Source organism: Drosophila subobscura, chromosome O (genome assembly GCF_008121235.1).
Source record: "Drosophila subobscura isolate 14011-0131.10 chromosome O, UCBerk_Dsub_1.0, whole genome shotgun sequence".
Taxonomy (NCBI): Eukaryota; Metazoa; Arthropoda; class Insecta; order Diptera; family Drosophilidae; genus Drosophila; species Drosophila subobscura.
Genome location: NC_048533.1, coordinates 28,948,324 through 28,967,999, shown reverse-complemented (window position 1 = coordinate 28,967,999; position 19,676 = coordinate 28,948,324). Strand labels below are relative to the sequence as shown.

At 48.3% G+C, this 19,676-nt stretch overlaps 5 protein-coding genes across 6 annotated transcripts in view; 3 read left to right on the top strand and 2 right to left on the bottom strand.

Moving 5' to 3' along the window:
• The window catches only part of LOC117896173, a 61,970-nt gene extending 56,028 nt beyond the window's left edge, over positions 1–5,942 (top strand). The window contains exons 15-17 of the mRNA XM_034804254.1: positions 4,589–4,747; positions 4,826–5,103; positions 5,192–5,942. Coding sequence (XP_034660145.1) covers positions 4,589–4,747; positions 4,826–5,103; positions 5,192–5,848 — 1,094 coding nt within the window. The 3' untranslated portion in view covers positions 5,849–5,942. The remainder of the gene's footprint in view (positions 1–4,588; positions 4,748–4,825; positions 5,104–5,191) is intronic.
• Positions 5,943–8,214: 2,272 nt separating this feature from the next.
• On the top strand, positions 8,215–12,037 carry LOC117896174 (GTP-binding protein 2). 2 transcript variants are annotated; one of them, XM_034804256.1, is made up of 4 exons: positions 8,215–8,483; positions 9,785–10,459; positions 10,518–11,386; positions 11,444–12,037. In XM_034804256.1, exons 2-4 carry the CDS (start codon positions 9,790–9,792, stop codon positions 11,714–11,716), a joined length of 1,812 nt encoding a protein of 603 aa, XP_034660147.1. In that variant the 5' UTR covers positions 8,215–8,483; positions 9,785–9,789; the 3' UTR covers positions 11,717–12,037. The 2 variants fall into 2 exon arrangements, with proteins under 2 accessions (XP_034660147.1, XP_034660148.1); XM_034804257.1 differs by lacking the exon at positions 8,215–8,483 and adding an exon at positions 9,174–9,468.
• Positions 12,029–13,400, bottom strand: LOC117896175 (evolutionarily conserved signaling intermediate in Toll pathway, mitochondrial). Its single transcript, XM_034804258.1, has one exon. The coding sequence runs from the start codon at positions 13,318–13,320 to the stop codon at positions 12,058–12,060; it is 1,263 nt and encodes a 420-aa protein (XP_034660149.1). The 5' UTR covers positions 13,321–13,400; the 3' UTR covers positions 12,029–12,057.
• A 587-nt stretch (positions 13,401–13,987) lies between these two features.
• Positions 13,988–19,619, top strand: LOC117899764 (protein dispatched). Its single transcript, XM_034810022.1, has 7 exons — positions 13,988–14,143; positions 14,235–15,239; positions 15,299–15,390; positions 16,220–16,774; positions 16,827–17,465; positions 17,526–18,512; positions 18,577–19,619. The coding sequence occupies exons 1-7, from the start codon at positions 13,988–13,990 to the stop codon at positions 18,812–18,814; spliced, it is 3,672 nt and encodes a 1,223-aa protein (XP_034665913.1). The 3' UTR covers positions 18,815–19,619.
• LOC117899769 lies at positions 15,274–16,202 on the bottom strand. Its single transcript, XM_034810028.1, has one exon. It carries the CDS (start codon positions 16,154–16,156, stop codon positions 15,419–15,421), a length of 738 nt encoding a protein of 245 aa, XP_034665919.1. The 5' UTR covers positions 16,157–16,202; the 3' UTR covers positions 15,274–15,418.
• Positions 19,620–19,676: the final 57 nt, after the last annotated feature.

Here is a 19,676-nt window from a genome sequence, read left to right as displayed (position 1 = left end):
ACGAGCTGGGGCCGGGCCCTTTATTGAATCAACAATTCCAATGGCAGCAGCACCTTGCCAACATCATCATCGAGTGTCTACCCACCTAGCATCTTTAGCATCTTAGGCATCAGCATCGTCATCAGGGTCGGCCGCACTGAGTTATGTATTACTTACGTTCTAATACTGTCCGCACTTGGTCAGCCAATAATGTTTATCTGCACAATTGCATATTTGTACGGTCCGGTTACCAATCACCATGAACAACAAATCCACTCAATCATCTCCTTAATGCGCTCCAGACACCCACGACGAGCCACTGCCCAGCGTACGACGGAGGCAGAGCTCCAGCAGAAGGTCATTATTTGGGGAGTGTGGGGGATACGATTGTACGCTGGACTGGGCAGCTTAGCCGACCGAGCACCATATTATATCACAGTTACAGTTCGCCCTCAGAATTGGTTCGTGATTGGGTGTGGGTGTGCTGTGGGTGTGCTGTGGGTGTGTGTGTGTGTGAGCGACCTAATTTTTGAAGCATGCATCACATGTGGATAAGTGGAGATGCAATCCACCTACGTCAAGTGTCAATATTTGCACCTTGGCAAATTTAAAAGCTTTTTCCTTCGACGGCAGCAAAAGGGGCACCTGGCATTGGCAACGAAAGTTGAGTCTCGGAGCTGAGCTCGTTGCTGGTGGGAAGCATTTTTGCAATGGCAACACTTGATGCCACATTAATGTAAATATAATCAATTTCATGTTTTAGCCAAAAAAAGAAAGAAAAGAAACGAAGGAATAAGCAAAGAAATAAGAGAACGGCAAAACCCCAACAGAGAAAAGAGATATCTTGTTATGCTAAACTGACACACAGAGATTCCCCAGGAGTTACATTATGCCAACCATCCACACACATCCATACGTAAGACCCACACTGCTGTGGTCGCCACTGGGGCGTCAAGGTAACAACGTATCAGAGGCAGACGACAGCAGCAGCAGCAGCAGCAGCAGCAGCAGCAGCAGCAGCCGAAGCAGCGGAAGGCAAGCAGACACTGAGCTCAGGCTACAGCCACAGCTCTGGAGCACAAAATATAAACGATTACTGTACGACAAGGAAAAATACATTAAACATGTCTTATCTGAATACAATATCCCAAAAGACAACGGTGCAGAAAGTAAAGTAAAATGAAATAAAATTATATGTTACGGCGGATCGGGCCCCGGCTCGTGGCTCCTGGCTCTTGGCTGTTGGCTGTTGGCTGTGTTGCTGGAACGGAAATGTGACCGCCATTGCAATAGATGACAGGCTCTCTTCCAGTCTACCTCTTGTGATATGAGACTCCGCCACACAATGTATCGCATCCACAACGCTTTCCTCTTTATTTATGCTTACTTTGTGTAAACGCATTCCCCGACCTGAAGCCCACATGAGAACGAGTTCGAGTGCGAGCTCGAGTGCGAGTGCGGGGGTGTAACCATGTGGGGGGTGGAGGTGGAGTAACGCTGCCTTACGTATTCCCAATACATTTTAACCAATCCACTTTTTCATCATCTCATCGAATCATTTATATCACAAACGGGAGCATTAAATCGAATTAAGCTTATGAGAAGACACAGCCGGAAGGAGAGTAGCCAGGATTCTCTCTGCTCTGGTCTGGCGTGGGTCTGGGTTGGCCTCGTGCTGGGTCTGGTCTCGTCCTGCACTCATCCAAATGAAACTCATGCAAACAATTGGCTTATGAGCGGCACGCGAGACCAGCCTCGTCCCTTCTCCTCCTGCTGCTGCTGCTGATGGTGGTTATGTGGTGAGCACAGAACAGTGCCGGAGAGCACAGGTTTCGTTGGATGGCTCTCAGGTTGGCTCCCTGGTTGGCTGGCTGACTGGCAGCTTATCTGCTTAAGTTCGGGCATGTGCATAGTCTAGAGACCTGGGCACCTGGCACCCCATTCCTGCTCGTTTTATTGGTAAATATTTGCACAAGTGTGAAAATTTCATTACGCCGCCGTGCTTATATTTAAATTAAATTTCTTTTTCTTTTGGCATCTCATCTTATGTGCCGTCGCCTGGCATCCGCATCTACATCCGTATCCTCATCCTCATCCTCATCCTCACATCCGCATCGGCATCAGTTTCAGTTTCAAGTGCCCTCTTCCTGGCTGCCGAATACTCCTCGTATATATTTTATTTGGCAAGCGATTGCTCGATTCGGTTTTATATTCCTTTATGCTCTTTGTTGAGTTTGCTGATGCGATTGGGGATTTGTCGTACGATGACAGAAAGCAGGCAGGGAGCAGGGAGAAGTGGTTAATGCTTCAAAAGGTGTCTTGTCTTAGGAAGCAATTCCCAGCATGTTCACTCATAAGTGGAAATAGTACCTCCCACATTCGTATTGCTCATCCTCCTCCGAGGGGTGTAGTGTATCAATGAATATTATTCATACGATTGCGAGGCATATCGTGATGAAATTTAAAATGAATTATTATTTCCGCCTTGGCATGACATTGAATAAAGCAAATAAACTTCGAATTTAATTTAAATCATTCCCGCAGCAATCGGCGAAATCGATTCATAAATCACTTAAGCGCTTGATGAGCATGAAAATTATGTACAAAAATTCGTTATTTATCTGCCGTTTGAAGGAGCATTATCGAATGTGTATGATCAATAAAAGAGAGCAGAACACAACACCGTTTAGTTGAGGTTTAAGTACGAGTGTTTAAGAAGGGGCAGACACGGTAGTCGCATGATTAATGTTCGTCCTAAATCATCATTCGTTCATTTCTTTTTGTGCAAATATCCAACATTTACCACGCTGCTTAAATCTAATTAAAATTAAAAAACATTCTACGTCAGCTTGTTATTAGCTTTTTATTTTAGCATTGGGGCATTTAATCCAAATACAGTGCGTGGCAAAACAGTAAGAACTTTAATGGGAATAAATAAATAAATATATAGAAAAAATTTTAACTGGAATAAGTGGAATAATTGTAAGACATATGCAGCATTATTAATTTTAATTCTTTCTTATGAACTCGTCATAATTTATACCACATGCAATCACGCATCGCTGGTAGCTTACACCTGCGAAACGCACTGTACAAAGGATCAAATGTACACACGCATATTTCTATTTATATTTCCCTTTTTTTTTCAAAAGTCATGTGCCAGCAATTACAACACACGTACAAATCGGACCTAAACGAGACCGTGTGTGGGTGCGTATGAGTGTGTGTGTGTGTGTGTCTGTGCTTTTTCATGGAATGCGGAATTAAGTGTATGTGGCTGTGTGTGTGTGTGAGTTCGCTTAGACGCAGCCATGCATAAATGAGCAATTTCGAAAGCAGCGGCGCTGTTTCGTCAAAATTTGATACATCGGCCGAAAAGAATATTTATTGATTTGCAACTTTGGCGTTTTGGGCGCAGGTTTATAAATTAGCAACAGTCGCAGTCAGCCGCCCTCTCTGTTACATTTTGATAGCATGTCGTTCCGGTTGGGAGTGCTCGTATTATGCTGTCTCCTGGCCTCCTGGCTGCCTGGCCGTTCGCCTGGCTGTTTGCTTATTGAAATTCTGTGTGGCGTATCCGCAGGCGCGCATGATTTGTTGAATGTTAAATTATAGCCAGCCCGAGACGAATCGCCTCGCAACGTTTAGCCCTGAAATGTTTGCTGCTGCTGCCTCTTGTAATGCATATTCAATGTGAATTTCCCCCGAAATGCCCCAAAACGCAGCAGCGGCAGCGGCAGTCAAACGGATTTTAATTGAAATGCTTAGCAGCCATGTTAAAGCATTTTCAAATACAAAAAAAAGCAAACAAAAAACGGAGGGAACCAAAGGAGCAACCAGTGAACGACCGGCCACCACTTGACATGCGTTGTGCGTTTTATGTGCGAAAAATATGGTTGTGAGGGGGAGGGAGAGGGAGAGGGAGCGATGAATGCTTGCTCGGCTGAAATAAAAATAGCTGGTCGAGCAGCATTCAAGTGGCTCGCTCGCTCGCTGCATTCAGTTTATTCGAATCTCAACGAGCAAAAGGCTATTTATCGGGCATGGTGTTCCCCCACCTATGCCAATAGTGCTCTCATCATCAAATATCTTTAATAGCCAACACATTTATGGGAAATATATTTGTATAAATGTGTGCACCATTTGTCCGTTTTATTTATCAATAATAGTTCACACATTTATGGCCTGAACGTTTACTCTCAAAGGTGCTAAAATTTGTGTGCCAAATGGATCTAGAATTTAGTTCCTCAAAGCAATTTTTGTTCAATAAAATGAGTCAAGAAATGGCACAGAATTTTGCTAGCTAACGGTGACGAGTGTGACCATAGCTGTAAACTGCATTCCGTACGGTTACACCTCTCAAGCCAGCTGTTTTGCTTTGTTTACTTTGTGAACAAACTTTCGCTGTTTTCACTTCGTTTCCTTTGCTTATTTTTGCACTGTTTCACAGTGTTTCCCTTATTCATGCAAAATCTACATAATCGAAGCGTTATTTGGCGACTCTTATAGTTTTTTCTGACAAAGTTTAAGCTGCAGCTCTGTATATGGGGTAGTGGGTTTGGGTTTTCATTCATCTCCCACCATTTATTCGTTCACATTTGCATTGCAGACGGACGCATGGGCCTGTCAATCTTGCCGCTGGCCGCCCTGCTCGCTGGCACACTCTTTACGGTGGGCATTGCCGTGCTCTCCGTGGTGGTCATTGCCGTGCGTAGGCGTCGCGGCCCCGGAGCACGGAACATGTGCGACGACAAGGACAAGCATTTGGGTAAGTCAGCGCAGTGCGGCAGCTCAGAGGTGGAGCGGGGGACTAATGCGCGTGGCGTTGTCGTTGTTCTTTTGGCAGGCATGGATGTGACAGTGACGGCGCCTCTGGAAACAGGTGCTGGCCATCAGCGGCTCGTTGTGGCTTACACTTTGAAGCAGGGCATTGAAAAGCAGCCGGACATACTGAGTGCACAAAAAAGCGCAACTGGCAGTGACACATCGTCGCCGCTGGGAAATCGGCCGAGTGGTTTATTTATGGGCGGAGGAGGCGGCAGTGGCGGAGGTGGAGGTGGTGCCGGCGGCCCATCAGCCGCTCCCAGCTCTGGCAATGCTGCGAACCATAAAACGATGGATTATGTAAGTGTGCATCACACATACAAATGTACATATGTATGTACATACATACATGCACTGACTCTTTGGCTTTGTTTGTTTCTTTTTGCAGGATGCGAGTGCGCCGCACCTGAGCAGCCCGCCCTCCCAGTCGAGCACCCTGCGGCTGGAGAGCGACACTGCGGCGAGCGTTGCCAAGGGCTATCAGACATCATCGTCGACGGCCGCACCGCTCCTCTACGATGCCATGCCCACGCTCAGTCGCTACGAGCAGCTGGGCCTCAACATGGGAAACTATGCGGTAGTCGGAGGTGGCGGCGGGGGCAGCAACAGCACGCTCAGCTCTGCCAGCAGCACCGTTAACTCGGGCAGCAATGCGCTGGCAAACGGTGCAGCCGGGGGAGCAGGGGCTGGCAGCCACTACGCCCATCACATGCATCACACGCTGCCCCACAACATGGGCCAGCCCACGTCGGGCAGCCTGCAGCGGGGTGCGGTGGGTGGCCATGATCCGACACTCACCCTGGCCGACTATCTGACCACCAGCAGTCTGATAGACTACAATTTGAGCAAGGCAGCAGCCGCTGGATCGCCCATGTCCGCCACCCTGCCCACCCACATGACGCTGCCCAAGGGCCTGGGCCTGGGCTCGGTGATGGCTGGGACGAGCCTGTCGCCGTCGCAGCTGAACACCATCACGCACAAGTCCAGTGCCGGACGCAATCACATCATAACGGACACCTTGCCCGGACCCGAAAGCTGCGTCTAAGCGTGGCCAAGGGAGGGGCACGGGCAAGGGCAAGGGCATGGGCATGGGAAGTGGGAATTCCTTGGCATCAAACAAAAGACTGGCGCACAAAAAAAACACTAACCGAATCGGAGGCCGACTCAGAAGTAAGACAATGATAGCGAATGAGTAACTATCCTTTGCACGGAATGGAAGCTATTCGGCAGCGTCGCTTAGCAGTGAAATTCATAGAACGAAACGAAAAACACTCTCTCTAAAAGATTAAAGTAAAAGTATTTGTATTTAAATGTAATGCGTGTGCGTGTGTAAGTGTCTCCGTTTGTTTGTTTGTAAATGTTTACATTAAGTAAGTGTATTCGTAGCCATAATTGTATACTAAACCAAAGCATATTTAACGTTCAACGTTCAACACGGCCTGCAAGCGTCAGCGTCAAAAGGTGAAACAAATCTTCCGAAATCTTTGACGTCAGCTGAAAGCAGCGCCTAATTGGACAGTAATCGTCTCTAGTTGAATTGCCTAAGTATCCGAGAATCGTTGTTAAATCTGTTTGTCCTGGCTACAAAAAAACACAAAAAAAAACATATCCCCTCTTCCTGCCTAACCGAGAGAGCCTGAGCCAAGCCGCAACTATTTGAACTGCCTTCCAGCCCCCACCCCCACAAAATGTACAAGATCAAAGTCGAGTGTATCGACCACCCCAGAGCCGGCCCAAAAAAACGGGAAAAGTTATATTGGACACGTCTTGCGCCATTGCGTGCCCAGCACTGGCCATTATTTAACTTTTAAACACGCGCCAAGAACAGCAGCCGATTTGAATTTAATGGGTATGGTCGAGATGTGAGTGTGGGCAGCAGCCCAATGTCGTCCTGTCCCTGCTAATAGCGGCAGCCATGGCAGCCAACAAGTGAGCAATAAAGAAAAGTTTAGAAAAATATGCGATAGCCAACCCACACGCAGAGCCACAGCCACAGCCACAGCCACCCCAGTCCTAGCTCCATCCTCGAGCATAATAAGCTCACGAGCGATTGAATGGGTATAGAGCACAATAAAAGAGGCAGCGACACACAGAGAGAACCCAGAGAACAGCGAACACAGAGAGCTGGGCACGGATTTGTGCGCACGATAGCGCAAAATGATGACAATAAATGGAAAAGTTTTTAATAAGCTAATAAAATGATTTATGCGGGTCGAGAAATAAAAGCGCAGAGCTCAGCAAAAGCAAACGCCAGCGGGTGATGACAATTTGATGAGCCACGATTTTGGCCAAGACACTTCATGGATTGTGCGGCGCCTACCAGCTGGACCTGACACCACAACGAAAATGCATAGGAACATGTGTAAATATATAATTTATGGAATGCCGATAAGAAATGGAGGCAGGGGGCAGGCAGTTCAAATGGTTACTCGATCCACACTCTTTCGGCAATTGTTATCAAGGCATTAGCATATCAGAATTACGCATATTAAAGCATACAAAAACGTCACACTATATCATAGACAAGGGCTAAGAAAAGAAAAGAAACGACTATAAGTGTTCAAACGTTTGTCATATCATTTTCGGCTCATTTCGATAATGGTTAAAGGAAAAGAATAAGCGAAAAACAAAAAAAAAACTTCAATAAATTATAGCAATTAGTAAGAATCCATGTAATGTCATAATGTTTAAATGTAAAAGTTGTAGCGTTCCAGGAAACTGTCTGAGTTTAGCGTAAATAGAGCAAATCGTAAGCTTCCTTCGAGTCTATAGGAAAACAAACTTCCCCCGATATCGAGTCCATAAGCGAACGAACTTTTTAAAGACCGAAAACCTGTAGAGCCACACACACAAAACACACACAGTAATGTGCTGCTATCCATAAGTATTTTATGAGCCTCAAGGAGAGCATTCGTTGTACATACAAAAATGCATAGATAAGCCCCCACAGACATACATATACATATACACATCATTGTAACTATCTACATATGTAAAAATGCTTAAAATATTTGTGATAAAGTAATAATGTTAATGATAAGAAATAAAACGTAAACATATTATGAAAGTGAATGTGATTTGAATTTTGCCGCCAATCGGGAGCCCCTAAACGTTGTTTCCAATTGGAAAAACGGTCGCTGCCTGCAAGTGAAAATACTGACTGACAGAAGCTACTTGCTATGAGACAGCACCATGGACACCACTTATCGCACAATACTACCGATACTTTCGCCGGATACAATGGGCCATCGATAAGCACAATCAACAGCCGCGGGTATATATAAATCGACGTGAAACAAGAGAAAAGTCAATCCTACCTGAACACTGAACAACATAATTCCACCAAAATGTGAACCAAAATATTTTCGACAGTCCAACAAAAAATATATAAATAAATGAACCAACGTACATATCGATAAATCAATCAAATATATCAACAAGTGTAAACAAATACATTTTGTTGCACAGACACACACACAATACACATCTAAATTATTAAGTAATGTTCAAATAGTTGTTAAACATGAATTAAGTGCATTTAGGTGACCACAAGAAACTAGACCACTGCCCGATCCGATTATCTTCTCACGCAATTCCCGGAACCTGCAATTATTGAACGCAGCGTCATATTGCATCAGAAATCGCAGGCCTTCCTGGGCCTATTACAACAATTGTGAAATGTAAGTGCATCCACCGTGCATTGACCTCGTTTTAATTCAAGTTTGGACCCACAACATGATGAAATTTGGGCACCAAAAATGTGCAGCAAACATGTGTACATTTGTATCTATGCAGCGCTAGAAATTAGCGCACGTATGCAATTCGTTATTGTTGGACACGTACAACAGTAAAATTCCCCAAAACCAACAAATCAAAAGCTTTCTCGCGAATTGCTTTTCATCAATTTCAAGATATAGCGCCATAGCTGTTTGGCGTCGTTTGCTATCAGGCGCGTCGACGCATCGCAGCTGATTCGATCAAAACAAAACCGCCTTCGGTTTTGTGTAGAACCAGAAACCAGAGAGATGCCAAAAGCAAAGAAGAAGATGAGGAAGTGCGAGCCGACTTTTGTATGCGCTTCCTCAGAAAAAGTGCTTGACAAAGGTGATAATCTACGATATAAAAGAGGGTTGGACATGTGCAAGAATGTGTTCTTAAATTTTTGCATAAATAAAGAGCTAAGCCATTTACGTGTCCCAAATGACGCAACTTAATTTGTCGTGCGAGCAACTGAATTCTTTACAGCACATGCTCACCCCGTGTAGAGTACCGTAAAAGCTTTCGGAACTTTTGTATTTGGGTGAATATGCCCATGTATGTATGCGTGTGTGTATACTCGTTCTAAGCGTGTGGTTGTAGCACAAAGCAGAGCAAGTTATAAACAAAATCGAAAGGCAGCCAAACACAAAAAGCACAAACTGGGAGCAGAGCAAGACGCAGAGCTAGAGCCAGAGCCAGAAGCAGAAGCAGCAGAGATACAGAAAGAGATATACCCAAATAACAGATTGGACCGACCTGGGTGAAGGCATCGCGCAGCCAAAATCGATAATTTGTGCCAGCGAGCAGACCCGCGCGCAAATAGGAGACCCCGTTTAAGTTTATAATTATTTGTGCAAGTGAACGTTGACGGAACCACAACAATATCGCTTTAATTTGATTTCTTGGGTAAGCAGTTGGAGCTCCCACCCCATCGAATGTCATTCATTCCTCCCCATTGTGTGTATCTGCCCAAAGTCGAAGGGGTGCAAACATAAACAAGAGTTTCAAGGTCGCTGCAAGTCAAAGAGGAAAACGAAGAAAAACAGATATGATGTGTATACATATGCGCATTCATACACACATATGCATATCCGCTTATGTACTCTCCTGTGTGTGCGTGTGCTGAATGTCGCAATTGGCCAAATTATTCTTCTCTTGTTAGATCGAAAATTGTTCCTTTGTTTCCATCAGCTAACAATAAAAAATCTGCTAATACTTGTAGCCACAATGGAGTCCTTCCTGAGTCTCTTTGATCCCAATCAGGACGATGGCTTCGAGGAGGAGCCCGAGATAAATGGCAACTCCAGCGGCGGGGGCAGCAGCAGCAGCGACTACGAGATGGACGCCAATGCCAATGAGTGCAGCCCGTACAGCGCCACCGCCACCACCACGGCCACGGGCAACTTGATCTTTGATTTCGAGCAGGGCATCCTGCCTCCCGAGCCACAGCTGGGCAATGTGGAGTACAAGTTGAAGCTGGTGAGTCCTTCCAAGCAGCGCTTCGAGCATTTGGTCACACAGATGAAGTGGCGGCTGCGTGAGGGCAACGGCGAGGCCATCTACGAGATTGGTGTGTCCGATGCGGGCTATCTGCAGGGTCTCAGCGAGAAGGACATGAACGCCTCGCTGATGACTCTGAAGCAGATGGCCCACCACTTGGGCGCGAGCACCTCAGTGCTGCGACGCAAGACCATTGCCTCTCGACGTGCCGTGGCCGAGGTGCTGGTGCGCAAGATTCCCGACGATCAGCACAACATCGAGGTGCGGGTGGCAGTACTGGGCGGAGCTGACGCAGGCAAGTCCACGCTGCTGGGCGTGCTCACGCAAGACGAACTGGACAATGGACAAGGGCGAGCACGGCTCAACATGTTTAGGCACATGCACGAGATACAGTCGGGTAAGCAGAATGGACTTTGACTGCTTTAATCGATTACTAACTCCTCTGCCATCTGCAGGTCGCACTTCCTGCATCTCCCACGAGACGCTGGGCTTCGATGCGCTGGGGAATGTGGTCAACTACAAGTACAATGAAATGATGACAGCCGAGGAGATCAGCGATCGCTCCAGCAAGCTAGTTACCTTCATGGATCTCGCCGGCCATCGACGCTACATGCGCACCACGGTCCAAGCGCTGAGCGGCTATTCGCCGCATTATGCCATGCTGGTGGTGTCGGCTGGCAGCGGCTGCAACGAGACTACCGAGGAGCACTTGGCCATTGTGCGTGCTTTGGACATGCCGTTCTTCATACTCGTAACCAAAACAGACATTACGTCGCCGGACGCCACAGTGCAGGAGCTGCGCACACTTCTCACAAACATTGGCTGCCGCAAGGTGCCATTTGTGGTCACCAATACGGACGAGGCCATATCCGCAGGCTCGAATCAGGTCTCGGACAACATTGTGCCCATATTTTGTGTCTCGAATGTCACGGGAACAGGCTTGAATCTGGTCACCAAATTTCTCTATGTCCTCTCGCCGGGCATAAGCAATGCTGAGAAGGATCGCCTCGAGCAGGAGTCATGCGAGTTTCAGGTCGATGAAATATTCCGGGTCACAGACGTGGGTCCCGTGGTGGGTGGTCTCCTGGTCCAAGGCGTGCTCACCGAGAATATGCCATTGAAAATTGGTCCACTGCCAAACGGAAGCTTCCTTCCCGTCAGCGTCAACACCATCCATCGCAACAAGGCGCCATGTCGTGTGGTACGCGCTGGCCAGAGCGCCTCGCTCTCGTTCACCCTGGACCAGGAGCTGCCGAATCTGCGCAGCGGCATGGTGCTGCTGGGCGACAGTCCAGACGAGCCATACGGCACGTTCTTCTTTCAGGTGAGACATGAAAAACTTATACTTATAAGTACTTATTTGAATGCTTTCCCGTTTTAGGCCAAGGTATCTGTGCTGTTCCATGCCACGGCCATCTATGTGGGCTTCCAGACCACCGTGCACATTGGCAGCATTCGCCAGACCGCTGTCATACGGGGCATCATGGGTGGCGAGAAGCTGGGCACCAACGATTGCGCCTCCGTGATGTTCGAGTTTGTTGGCCATCCGGAGTACGTGCGGCCCGGCATGCGCATCCTGTTCCGCGAGGGCACCAGCAAGGGCATTGGCGTTGTCACGCAAGTTTTCCCCGTCAACAAAACGGGTACAAAGTGAAGCGTTGCATAGACAGACGATATTGATATTAAGATTATATATTTGACATATTTCAAACTCAGATGAAATGTAAATACTTAACTAGAGGTTTAGAGAGAAAGAGATTCGCGAAATCCTAGGCAGATTAGAACTTCTGTACATTTAGTTTCGAGTTCTGTGATTTTTCGTTTAAGCTCGGATCAGTATATACTCCAGTATATGTACCAGTAGCTAGAGCAGCAGGAACAGGCAGCACCCAACAGGCTTCACAATTTGAAATTGTGTAAATCTAATCGTTAATTTCCCTCCCAAATTAAAGACAACGACCAGAAGTTTGCTCAACAATGAATTTATTTAATAAATTAACTTACGCTCGGCTCATCCTCCTTACGGCTACGACTAGGGCTATCACTGCTGGTCGCTGGAACACTGGTCGGTCCCTCGATCTCTTCCGATTTGGCGGGCACTGTGGATGTGAACCTGAAAAGAACGGGCACCTCGCCTATGGAGGGATTGCCATTCGCCTCCAGCAGGCGTATCCACGAGAGTAGCGAGTCCTTGGTGGAGGTGCCAGTGGCGCAGATGGCGAAAATCGTGCCATCATCCTGCTGGTGCACCGAACGCAGCTTACCCAGCTGATTGTGGCGTCTGGGAGGTGGGCGACCGAAGAACGGCACCTCAATGTTCGAAACATCATCCTCGTCCAGCTGCCGCTCGTCCAACTGGGCCAGGAACTCGGCATCAGCATCAGCGCGCAGGGTGAAGTAGTTTATCCGACGATTCCGTATCCATATGTGGAAGGGGCCCTCGATGTAGAGCGCCTTTTGCCGCGAGTGCTCCCGCAGCAGCTTCGACTGCTCCGGGCTCATGCCGCTCACGATCCACGTCTCGTCCACTGCGTCCTTCAGCTCCTTCGTCTCGAACACGTTAATCTGCGACCGCAGATCCACAGTGCACATCCGCTCGACGGCCAGCTTGGCGATTTCCAGCGTATCGTCGGGAACTGGGTTGGGCAGGGGCCAGGGGGAGAGGTTCTTGAACTTGGGCATCCAGTACATCATCCGCCAGTACTTGCGCAGTGGGTGGCCCTTGTTGCCGAACACATTCAGCAGCATGGCCTCCATCTCGTAGTCGGGCATGACGCCAAAGTCCTCCATCTGCTCCAGCAGGTCGATGATGCACTGCTGCTGCTTGGGATAGTGCATGAACTCGGCCTGGAACAGGTTCGTCGGTATGAACTTTCCCTTGGGCATCACATTGATCAGCGCCTTGTACACCTCCAGGTCGTTCTCCACGCCAAAGTCGGGCATGTGCTTCAGTGCAGCGTAGATGAACTCGACATGGTTGCGCCTGTGCACATCGCGCTCCCCGAAGATCTCCACCATGGTGAGGTACGTGTCCTTCGTCTTGTCCTGTGCCGTTGCAAACACATTCCGCACAGCTGGCAGGCTCTTGGAGCCACCTGTGCCGGCACGCTTTGCATTCGGATTATGTTTTTCGTCCCGATTCGCCTCATCAGCTGAGTAATGCCTGTGGAGTGCAGCGGGCACGTGCTGTGCGGCACAGAGCGACTGTCGGCATGTGCTGCTGTGCATTCGCAGAAGGCACTGGGCTCGTCGCAGCATTTCTTATTTATAAAATTTAAATTTTAACTTTGGTAAATACGATTACAAAACATTGCAGAGTAGGTAGGGATGGTCAATGGTCGATCTACAAACACTATCGATAGTTTCAGTCACCAAAATTAACAATTTTTCAAATTTGTTTAATTAGTTTATTTATTTAATTTAGCTAAATGCATCCAGTATTGCTTTTAATTAATTTATTAAATTTCGTTTTCCTACTTATTCTCTGTGGTGATATATCGATACATCGACCCTATCGCAGAACTCCCAAACCATCGATTGCCTCTTACAGCCCTATCGCATCCTGCTTTTTTGTTGTTATTTCACAGTGTTTTTCTGCATTATCCTTATTCGCATAATTTTTGGTTCCTTTTTTGTTTTAGTTAGTTCCAAGCCCTAAGTTACTTGCACGCTCGCCCGGCCACAATGTAATTCCGACAACCAAGCGCCAACAAGTGGATTTATGAGCCTGCAAAGCGAGAAAAAACCCAGGCAGTATCTATAACAAAACCAAAACAATAGCATTTGACCCTGCCCTGGTTTTCTGAGACACCACAAGATATACACATATGATGGAGGAGGTCTAGGAGCAACAGCAACTATGGCAAGAAAATAAACAGAGTTCGATACAAATATTCAAACGTTTGAAACGAACCGCGGCCTCGGCATGCTGTGCTTCGACTCGGAGAAGATGAATTGGTACTACCATGTCCTGGCCAGACGCCCGTACCTAGTTGTGGTCTCGATTGCAGTCTGTTGCGTGGCCTGCATAATTGTGGCGCTCATCCTCAACAAGCTGCCCGACTTCAGTGACCCCACCTTGGTACGTATCTGGGCTGCTGCTGGTCCACGCACATGTCTACGCATGCTCACTCCTCCCTACTACTCATACTCCTTCTCCATACGCATTTCAGGGGTTCGAGACGAGAGGCACCAAAATCGGGAAGCGCCTGACGGCCTGGTACAATCTTCTGCAGGAGACCGACGGGCACGGGGTGCTCTTCTCGAATCCGTCGGATATCTGGGAGAAGCGCAGAGTGGATGAGGGGTACGGCGTGTCCCAGCTGCATCCCAATCACAGGCGGCGCAAGAACCAGCGCAAACACAAGAAGAAGAACAAGCGGCGAAAGGATCAGCAGCGCCACGAGCACGCGGAGATGGCCGAGAAGCTGATGCTACTCAAGAAGCGCCTGAAGGGGACAAGTGCCCCAAAGAGTGAGGGCACCGACCGTGACACATGGATGGGGGACAGCGGCGTCTTTCGGGACTACGAAATAACCAACGACAGTGCCGCCTCCCCGCTGGAGCCGACGGGGCGCAGTGAGAAGATTCAGTACGGACACAACACGACTTCGGTGGATGAGGAAAAGCACCGCGAACGCGTACAAACCAAGAAGAGCACCTGGCGGCTGCTGAAACAGGCAGCCACATTGCCCACCGACAGTTGGGCGGACGCACACCTGCGCCAGCCCATTGAGGGATTCTTCTGCGACGCGTCACCACGCAAGGAATATTCTCACTTTGTGGTGCAGCGCATTGGACCCAATGCCACCGATTCGCTGTTTGATTTGAACGGCCTATTGGCCATGTGCCAGCTGCAGGAGCAGATCAGAGACGTTCCCAGCTACAAGGCATACTGTGAGCCCGAGATGCTGACCTCCGACTGCTGCAGGCCCTGGTCGCTGCCCAACTATGCCGCAATGCTGGCCAACAAAAGTTCCTGTTTCGACCTAACGACGGAGGATGTGAGCTCACTGCAGTCGCTGCTCGTGGGCTGCTTTGAGTACTTTCACGATTTAAAGTTGGACAACAACTGCAATGAGTACTCCCGCTGCTATGCGCCAGAGCAATGCAAGCGCCACAATTTGGTCTACAATGTGCTCAATTTTCTCAGCGACTACAGCTTCATCAGGCCAAACGTAAGCTTTGATACTTCTAGTGAATGTTTAACCATATTTAATGAGAATATTTGTTGCAGAATTCGAACGTTTACTTGAAGTACGCCATGATCTTTGTGCCTGTGGCGCACTCGAACCGTGTGCTGCCACTCTTTCACGAATGGGAAGATGCGTAAGTATGGCTGGTAGACTCCCTCCACTCAGTACTTCCTATGGGTATAGCAATCGATGGGTCCCGATGGCATTATGCCATCCTTCGCCATGAACAGCGCTGGCACGCATATGTCATCGAAGTACGTGGTCAGATTGTACTTTGTAAACAGTTTTCGCATCACCTTGGCAAAGTTCTCCACTGAAAAGTCCTTTGGCTTTGGCGCCGCATAGATGGCATCCCGGAATTGCTCCGTTTCTTGTACGCGGTTGTAATAGTTCCCGTAGGTAGTCCAATAATCCTTGTGCCTGCTGTCACGCTCCAGCTCCTCTTTGTCCTGGTTGCGACGCCGCTGGCTGAGCAGCGACACGTACTCCTTGGGCGAGTAGTCGAACATGTACACTGTCTTTTGCAGGTCCAGCAGATACTGTTCGATCTGCTTGTACTGCACGGGCGGGCACACGAAGAAGAGCTTGTAGATCTCCTCGTTGCACCACTTGTTGCGCCGCACAAACTGCTCGTACTCCTCGCGCCAGTCCATGGAGCGGGGCCAGGTCTTTGTCTTCATTTCCTGTCCATTCACCTTCAGGTTGTTCGCATAGTGGCCAGAGAGCAGCGAGGGGTCTTCCTGGGCTATCTTTTTGCAACGCATCGGCCGACCGCCTCTATGATGATTCACGTAGTCCGCCTGTGTGGTGGTCAGGCACTTGTGGCACTTGGGCAGCACATCCTCCAGGAATATCAAATCCATTTCCGCCAATTGGGCTTCCCTCGTCTTCGGCGCCATTTCACTGACTTATTTTCGATTTAGATTTTGTTTATTTGAAGTGTTTTTTGACTCTATTTTCAGAGAGCTACGCAACGAGCTGGTGGAAGTGATTGCCATGGACTTGGGCCTGGAGAATGAACTCTTCAACGAGCTGCTGCTGACGGACGTCTGGCTGGTGTCGCTGGGCGGACTCTTTGTGATGGCCAGCGTGTGGCTGTACACCGGTTCCGCTTTCATCACGGCCATGTCCTGCGTGGCCGTTTGCTTCTCCTTGGGACTGGCTTACTTTGTGTACGCCATAGTCCTGGAGTTTGCCTTCTTCCCCTACATGAACCTGCTGGCCGTTGTCGTGATCATTGGCATTGGAGCCGACGATGTGTTTTTGTTTTTAAAAATCTGGCAGTGTGTGCTGGCAGAACGGTTTGGCTGCACGAACCGCTGCACACTGACCACCGCTCAGTCGCAGAGTGCGCTGCCCACACCGCTGGAGCATGGCGAGCACACGGAGACGTTGGAGAACATCATGGCCCTGACAATGCGGCATGCGGCTGCCTCGATGTTTGTCACATCGCTGACCACAGCTGGCGCTTTTTACGCCTCCTACAGCAGCTCCATAACGGCCATTAAGTGCTTTGGGTAAGCTGTGAATCTCCGCTTTGCTTTCAACTAATTTTTGGATATTTTTTAGGATATTTGCGGGCACTGTTGTGGTGACAAATTATCTGCTTATGATCACCTGGCTGCCCGCGTCGGTGTCCATAATGGAACGCCTTTTTGCAAGCAGAATTTCGTGTCGCCAGCCGCTGCTCCAGAGGCTAATGCATTCCTGCAAGAAGTCAATTAACAGATTCTGTCAGGTGTTCGAGGAGTGCATAACGCAGAGCATCATGAACTACGCCTACATGTGGCTGTTGCTCTTCGGGGCTCTGGGCACATCGAGTGCCATCATTGTGTTCTGGTATCCAGGACTCCAGCTGCCGGAAAAATCTCACTTCCAGCTATTTGTGTCGCAGCATCCGTTCGAAGTTTATTCCAGCATTAAGCATCAGTTTTGGTTCGAGAAGCCGCTGCAGGTCTACGAGAACTTCAAGATGCACATGCACTTTGTGTGGGGTGTGCAGGCTGTGGACGATGGCGACTATACGAACCCCAAATCGTATGGCAGCCTCCACTATGACAATAATTTTAGTATATCCAGCAAGCCAGCGCAGCTCTGGGTCCTCGACTTTTGCCAGAGTGTGCGCCAGCAGCCGTTTTATCAAGAGACCTTTGGCATGTTGCTGCCAAATTGTTTTATCGAAAATCTCATCGACTTCATGAAGCGCAGGTGAGAGAAAATTTAAACCCTCAATTAACTAAATATTTATGGCACACTTTGACCCCACAGATGCATCGATGACATGGACATCAGACGGAAGGATCGTTCGCCCTGCTGCGACGCTCAGTTTCCATACGAACCTCACATTTTTGACCTGTGCCTGCCCCAGAGCGTGGCCAATCTCTACGACACAACCATGTTCTTCCAGCCAGGTGTGGCGGGACCCAAATTTGCAGCGTCCAACCGACTGGAAGAGGATGATTACTATGGCATCAGTGTAAACGATAGCTTGGAGTCAGCCGGCCTCAATGGGAGTGCCATACCGCTGTCGGTCAAGGCGCTGGTAATTGAATTCGAGTCGAATGTCGCCTACAGCACTGTCTATGCCAACATCAAAGAGTTCTACGAGACTGTGGAGCATTGGTTTCAGCAGCAACTAAGCACAGCGCCCGTGGAATTGCGTGGCGGATGGTTCACCAGCGATCTGAAGTTCTACAATGTTCAGGACACGCTTTCGCATGACACAATCGTGGCGATTACGTTGGCCATGGTCGCCTCGCTCCTTGTGCTGCTGTGCTTCACCCTTAACCTGCTCATCTCCATCTATGCCGTGCTCACCGTCTCCCTGAGTATTTTCAACACTGTGGCGGTGCTCATCCTGCTCGGCTGGCAGCTCAACATTCTCGAGAGTATCGCTGTCAGCACAGCCATCGGGCTGGCAGTGGACTTCAGCCTACACTACGGCATTCATTATCGAATGTCGCCGATTAAGGAGCGCACTGCAGCCACACAGTTTGTGCTGTCGCGCATTATCGGACCGACGGTGATGGCTGCGACTACGTCGGGTCTGGCTGGTGGCATTATGATGGCATCGAACATACTCCCCTACATACAGATTGGTGTCTTCCTGCTGGTGGTCATGATCATCAGCTGGCTGTATGCCACCTTCTTCCTGATGAGCCTGCTTAGGGTGGCGGGACCGCAGCATGGTTTCCTGCAGCTAAAATGGCCTGTGTGGCGCAAGCATCACAATGCCAGCGGGAAGTTCTACGAGCGGTAAGCGGCCTCTATCCTTTACCCTCTTAAACTGCTAACAAAACTCTTCTCTTTGTTGTCGCAGTAAACCCAGCCAGGTGATTGCCAGTGAGCAGCTGTTGACGCCCACCAGCTCGGCCATTGTGGAGCTGGCCAATTCGGAGACTCACGAACTGGAATCGCTCAACTCCAACAGCCTGATCAAAACTATTTCGGGCACTGAAAGTGCACATGCATTGGGCTCGCTGCCGAATGACTTCGAGCACTCATTCCAGACGCTGCGCGAGTGCAAATATCAAACGTATCCGTCTACATCAAATTGAGTTAGTTACTAATGCCGGCCAACTAGGGAGGAGAAGGAGGAGCAACTGCATTTTTTAATACGGGGCAGGGGGTAGCCCCAGCCACATGAAAGCCCATTTAGATGCATATACATGTACATATATGTGCCAGCGCAGTTCTATTTGTGGATATATACTCCTAGTTGTATGGGTACTTGGTAGGTTTAAGCGAAATAGTTGTAAACTTTTGTTTGGTGGCCTCAAATGTACGAGCATCACGCTTGTACCTGGGCAAGTATGAGTGTATTGCTCCACATTTGAGCCACGAGGTGAAGCCATTGGCGGTGGTAATAGTATTGTCTGTGTCGGCAGGACTCATCGTACGATAACGATACTGTTACCTCTTGGCCAATGCTGCTGCATGCATGTACTTAACGGTAATCAAACACAAATATTTATACTCGCAAACTTTTATTAGATGTTAATGGGCGCCAGCATATACAGTAGTTACTTTCTATGCTAGTTATACAGTATTTGTATGTCTGTATGTATGCAGTATTTGTTGTCTATCCTAGTTGTGTGCGTTCAAGGACAAGCACATACACACACACAAACACATGCAAACATACACAAACGCACTCACAATTGTAATAACCATGTAACTGTGATACAGAAAATGAGAAACCTAAAGTAATTTTGGTGTTTATACAGACAAAGAGTTGTACTTAGTGTATACCACCCCCTCCTAACCATGACGTATTGTAATTAACTACAACCAAAAGGCTCTGTACTTCCTTCAGTGAACTAACGTGTTGAAGTGATTTAATAAATGTTAATTGTAAACTAACAGTATAAGCGAATTCCAAGAGATGTTTAGAGCCAAATCACACATATTAATAGTTCT

What these genes read in the sequence shown, in the direction of transcription:
- LOC117896174 (XM_034804256.1), top strand. Translation starts at nt 9,790, where the DNA reads ATGGAGTCCTTCCTGAGTCTCTTTGATCCCAATCAGGACGATGGCTTC. An exon ending in CATGCACGAGATACAGTCGG is followed by an intron (nt 10,460 to 10,517) that starts GTAAGCAGAATG and finishes TGCCATCTGCAG; the next exon opens with GTCGCACTTCCTGCATCTCC. An exon ending in ACGGCACGTTCTTCTTTCAG is followed by an intron (nt 11,387 to 11,443) that starts GTGAGACATGAA and finishes TTCCCGTTTTAG; the next exon opens with GCCAAGGTATCTGTGCTGTT.
- LOC117899769 (XM_034810028.1), bottom strand. Translation starts at nt 16,156, where the DNA reads ATGGCGCCGAAGACGAGGGAAGCCCAATTGGCGGAAATGGATTTGATA.
- LOC117899764 (XM_034810022.1), top strand. Translation starts at nt 13,988, where the DNA reads ATGCTGTGCTTCGACTCGGAGAAGATGAATTGGTACTACCATGTCCTG. An exon ending in ACAGCTTCATCAGGCCAAAC is followed by an intron (nt 15,240 to 15,298) that starts GTAAGCTTTGAT and finishes TATTTGTTGCAG; the next exon opens with AATTCGAACGTTTACTTGAA. An exon ending in AGCGGGAAGTTCTACGAGCG is followed by an intron (nt 18,513 to 18,576) that starts GTAAGCGGCCTC and finishes TTGTTGTCGCAG; the next exon opens with TAAACCCAGCCAGGTGATTG.
- LOC117896175 (XM_034804258.1), bottom strand. Translation starts at nt 13,320, where the DNA reads ATGCTGCGACGAGCCCAGTGCCTTCTGCGAATGCACAGCAGCACATGC.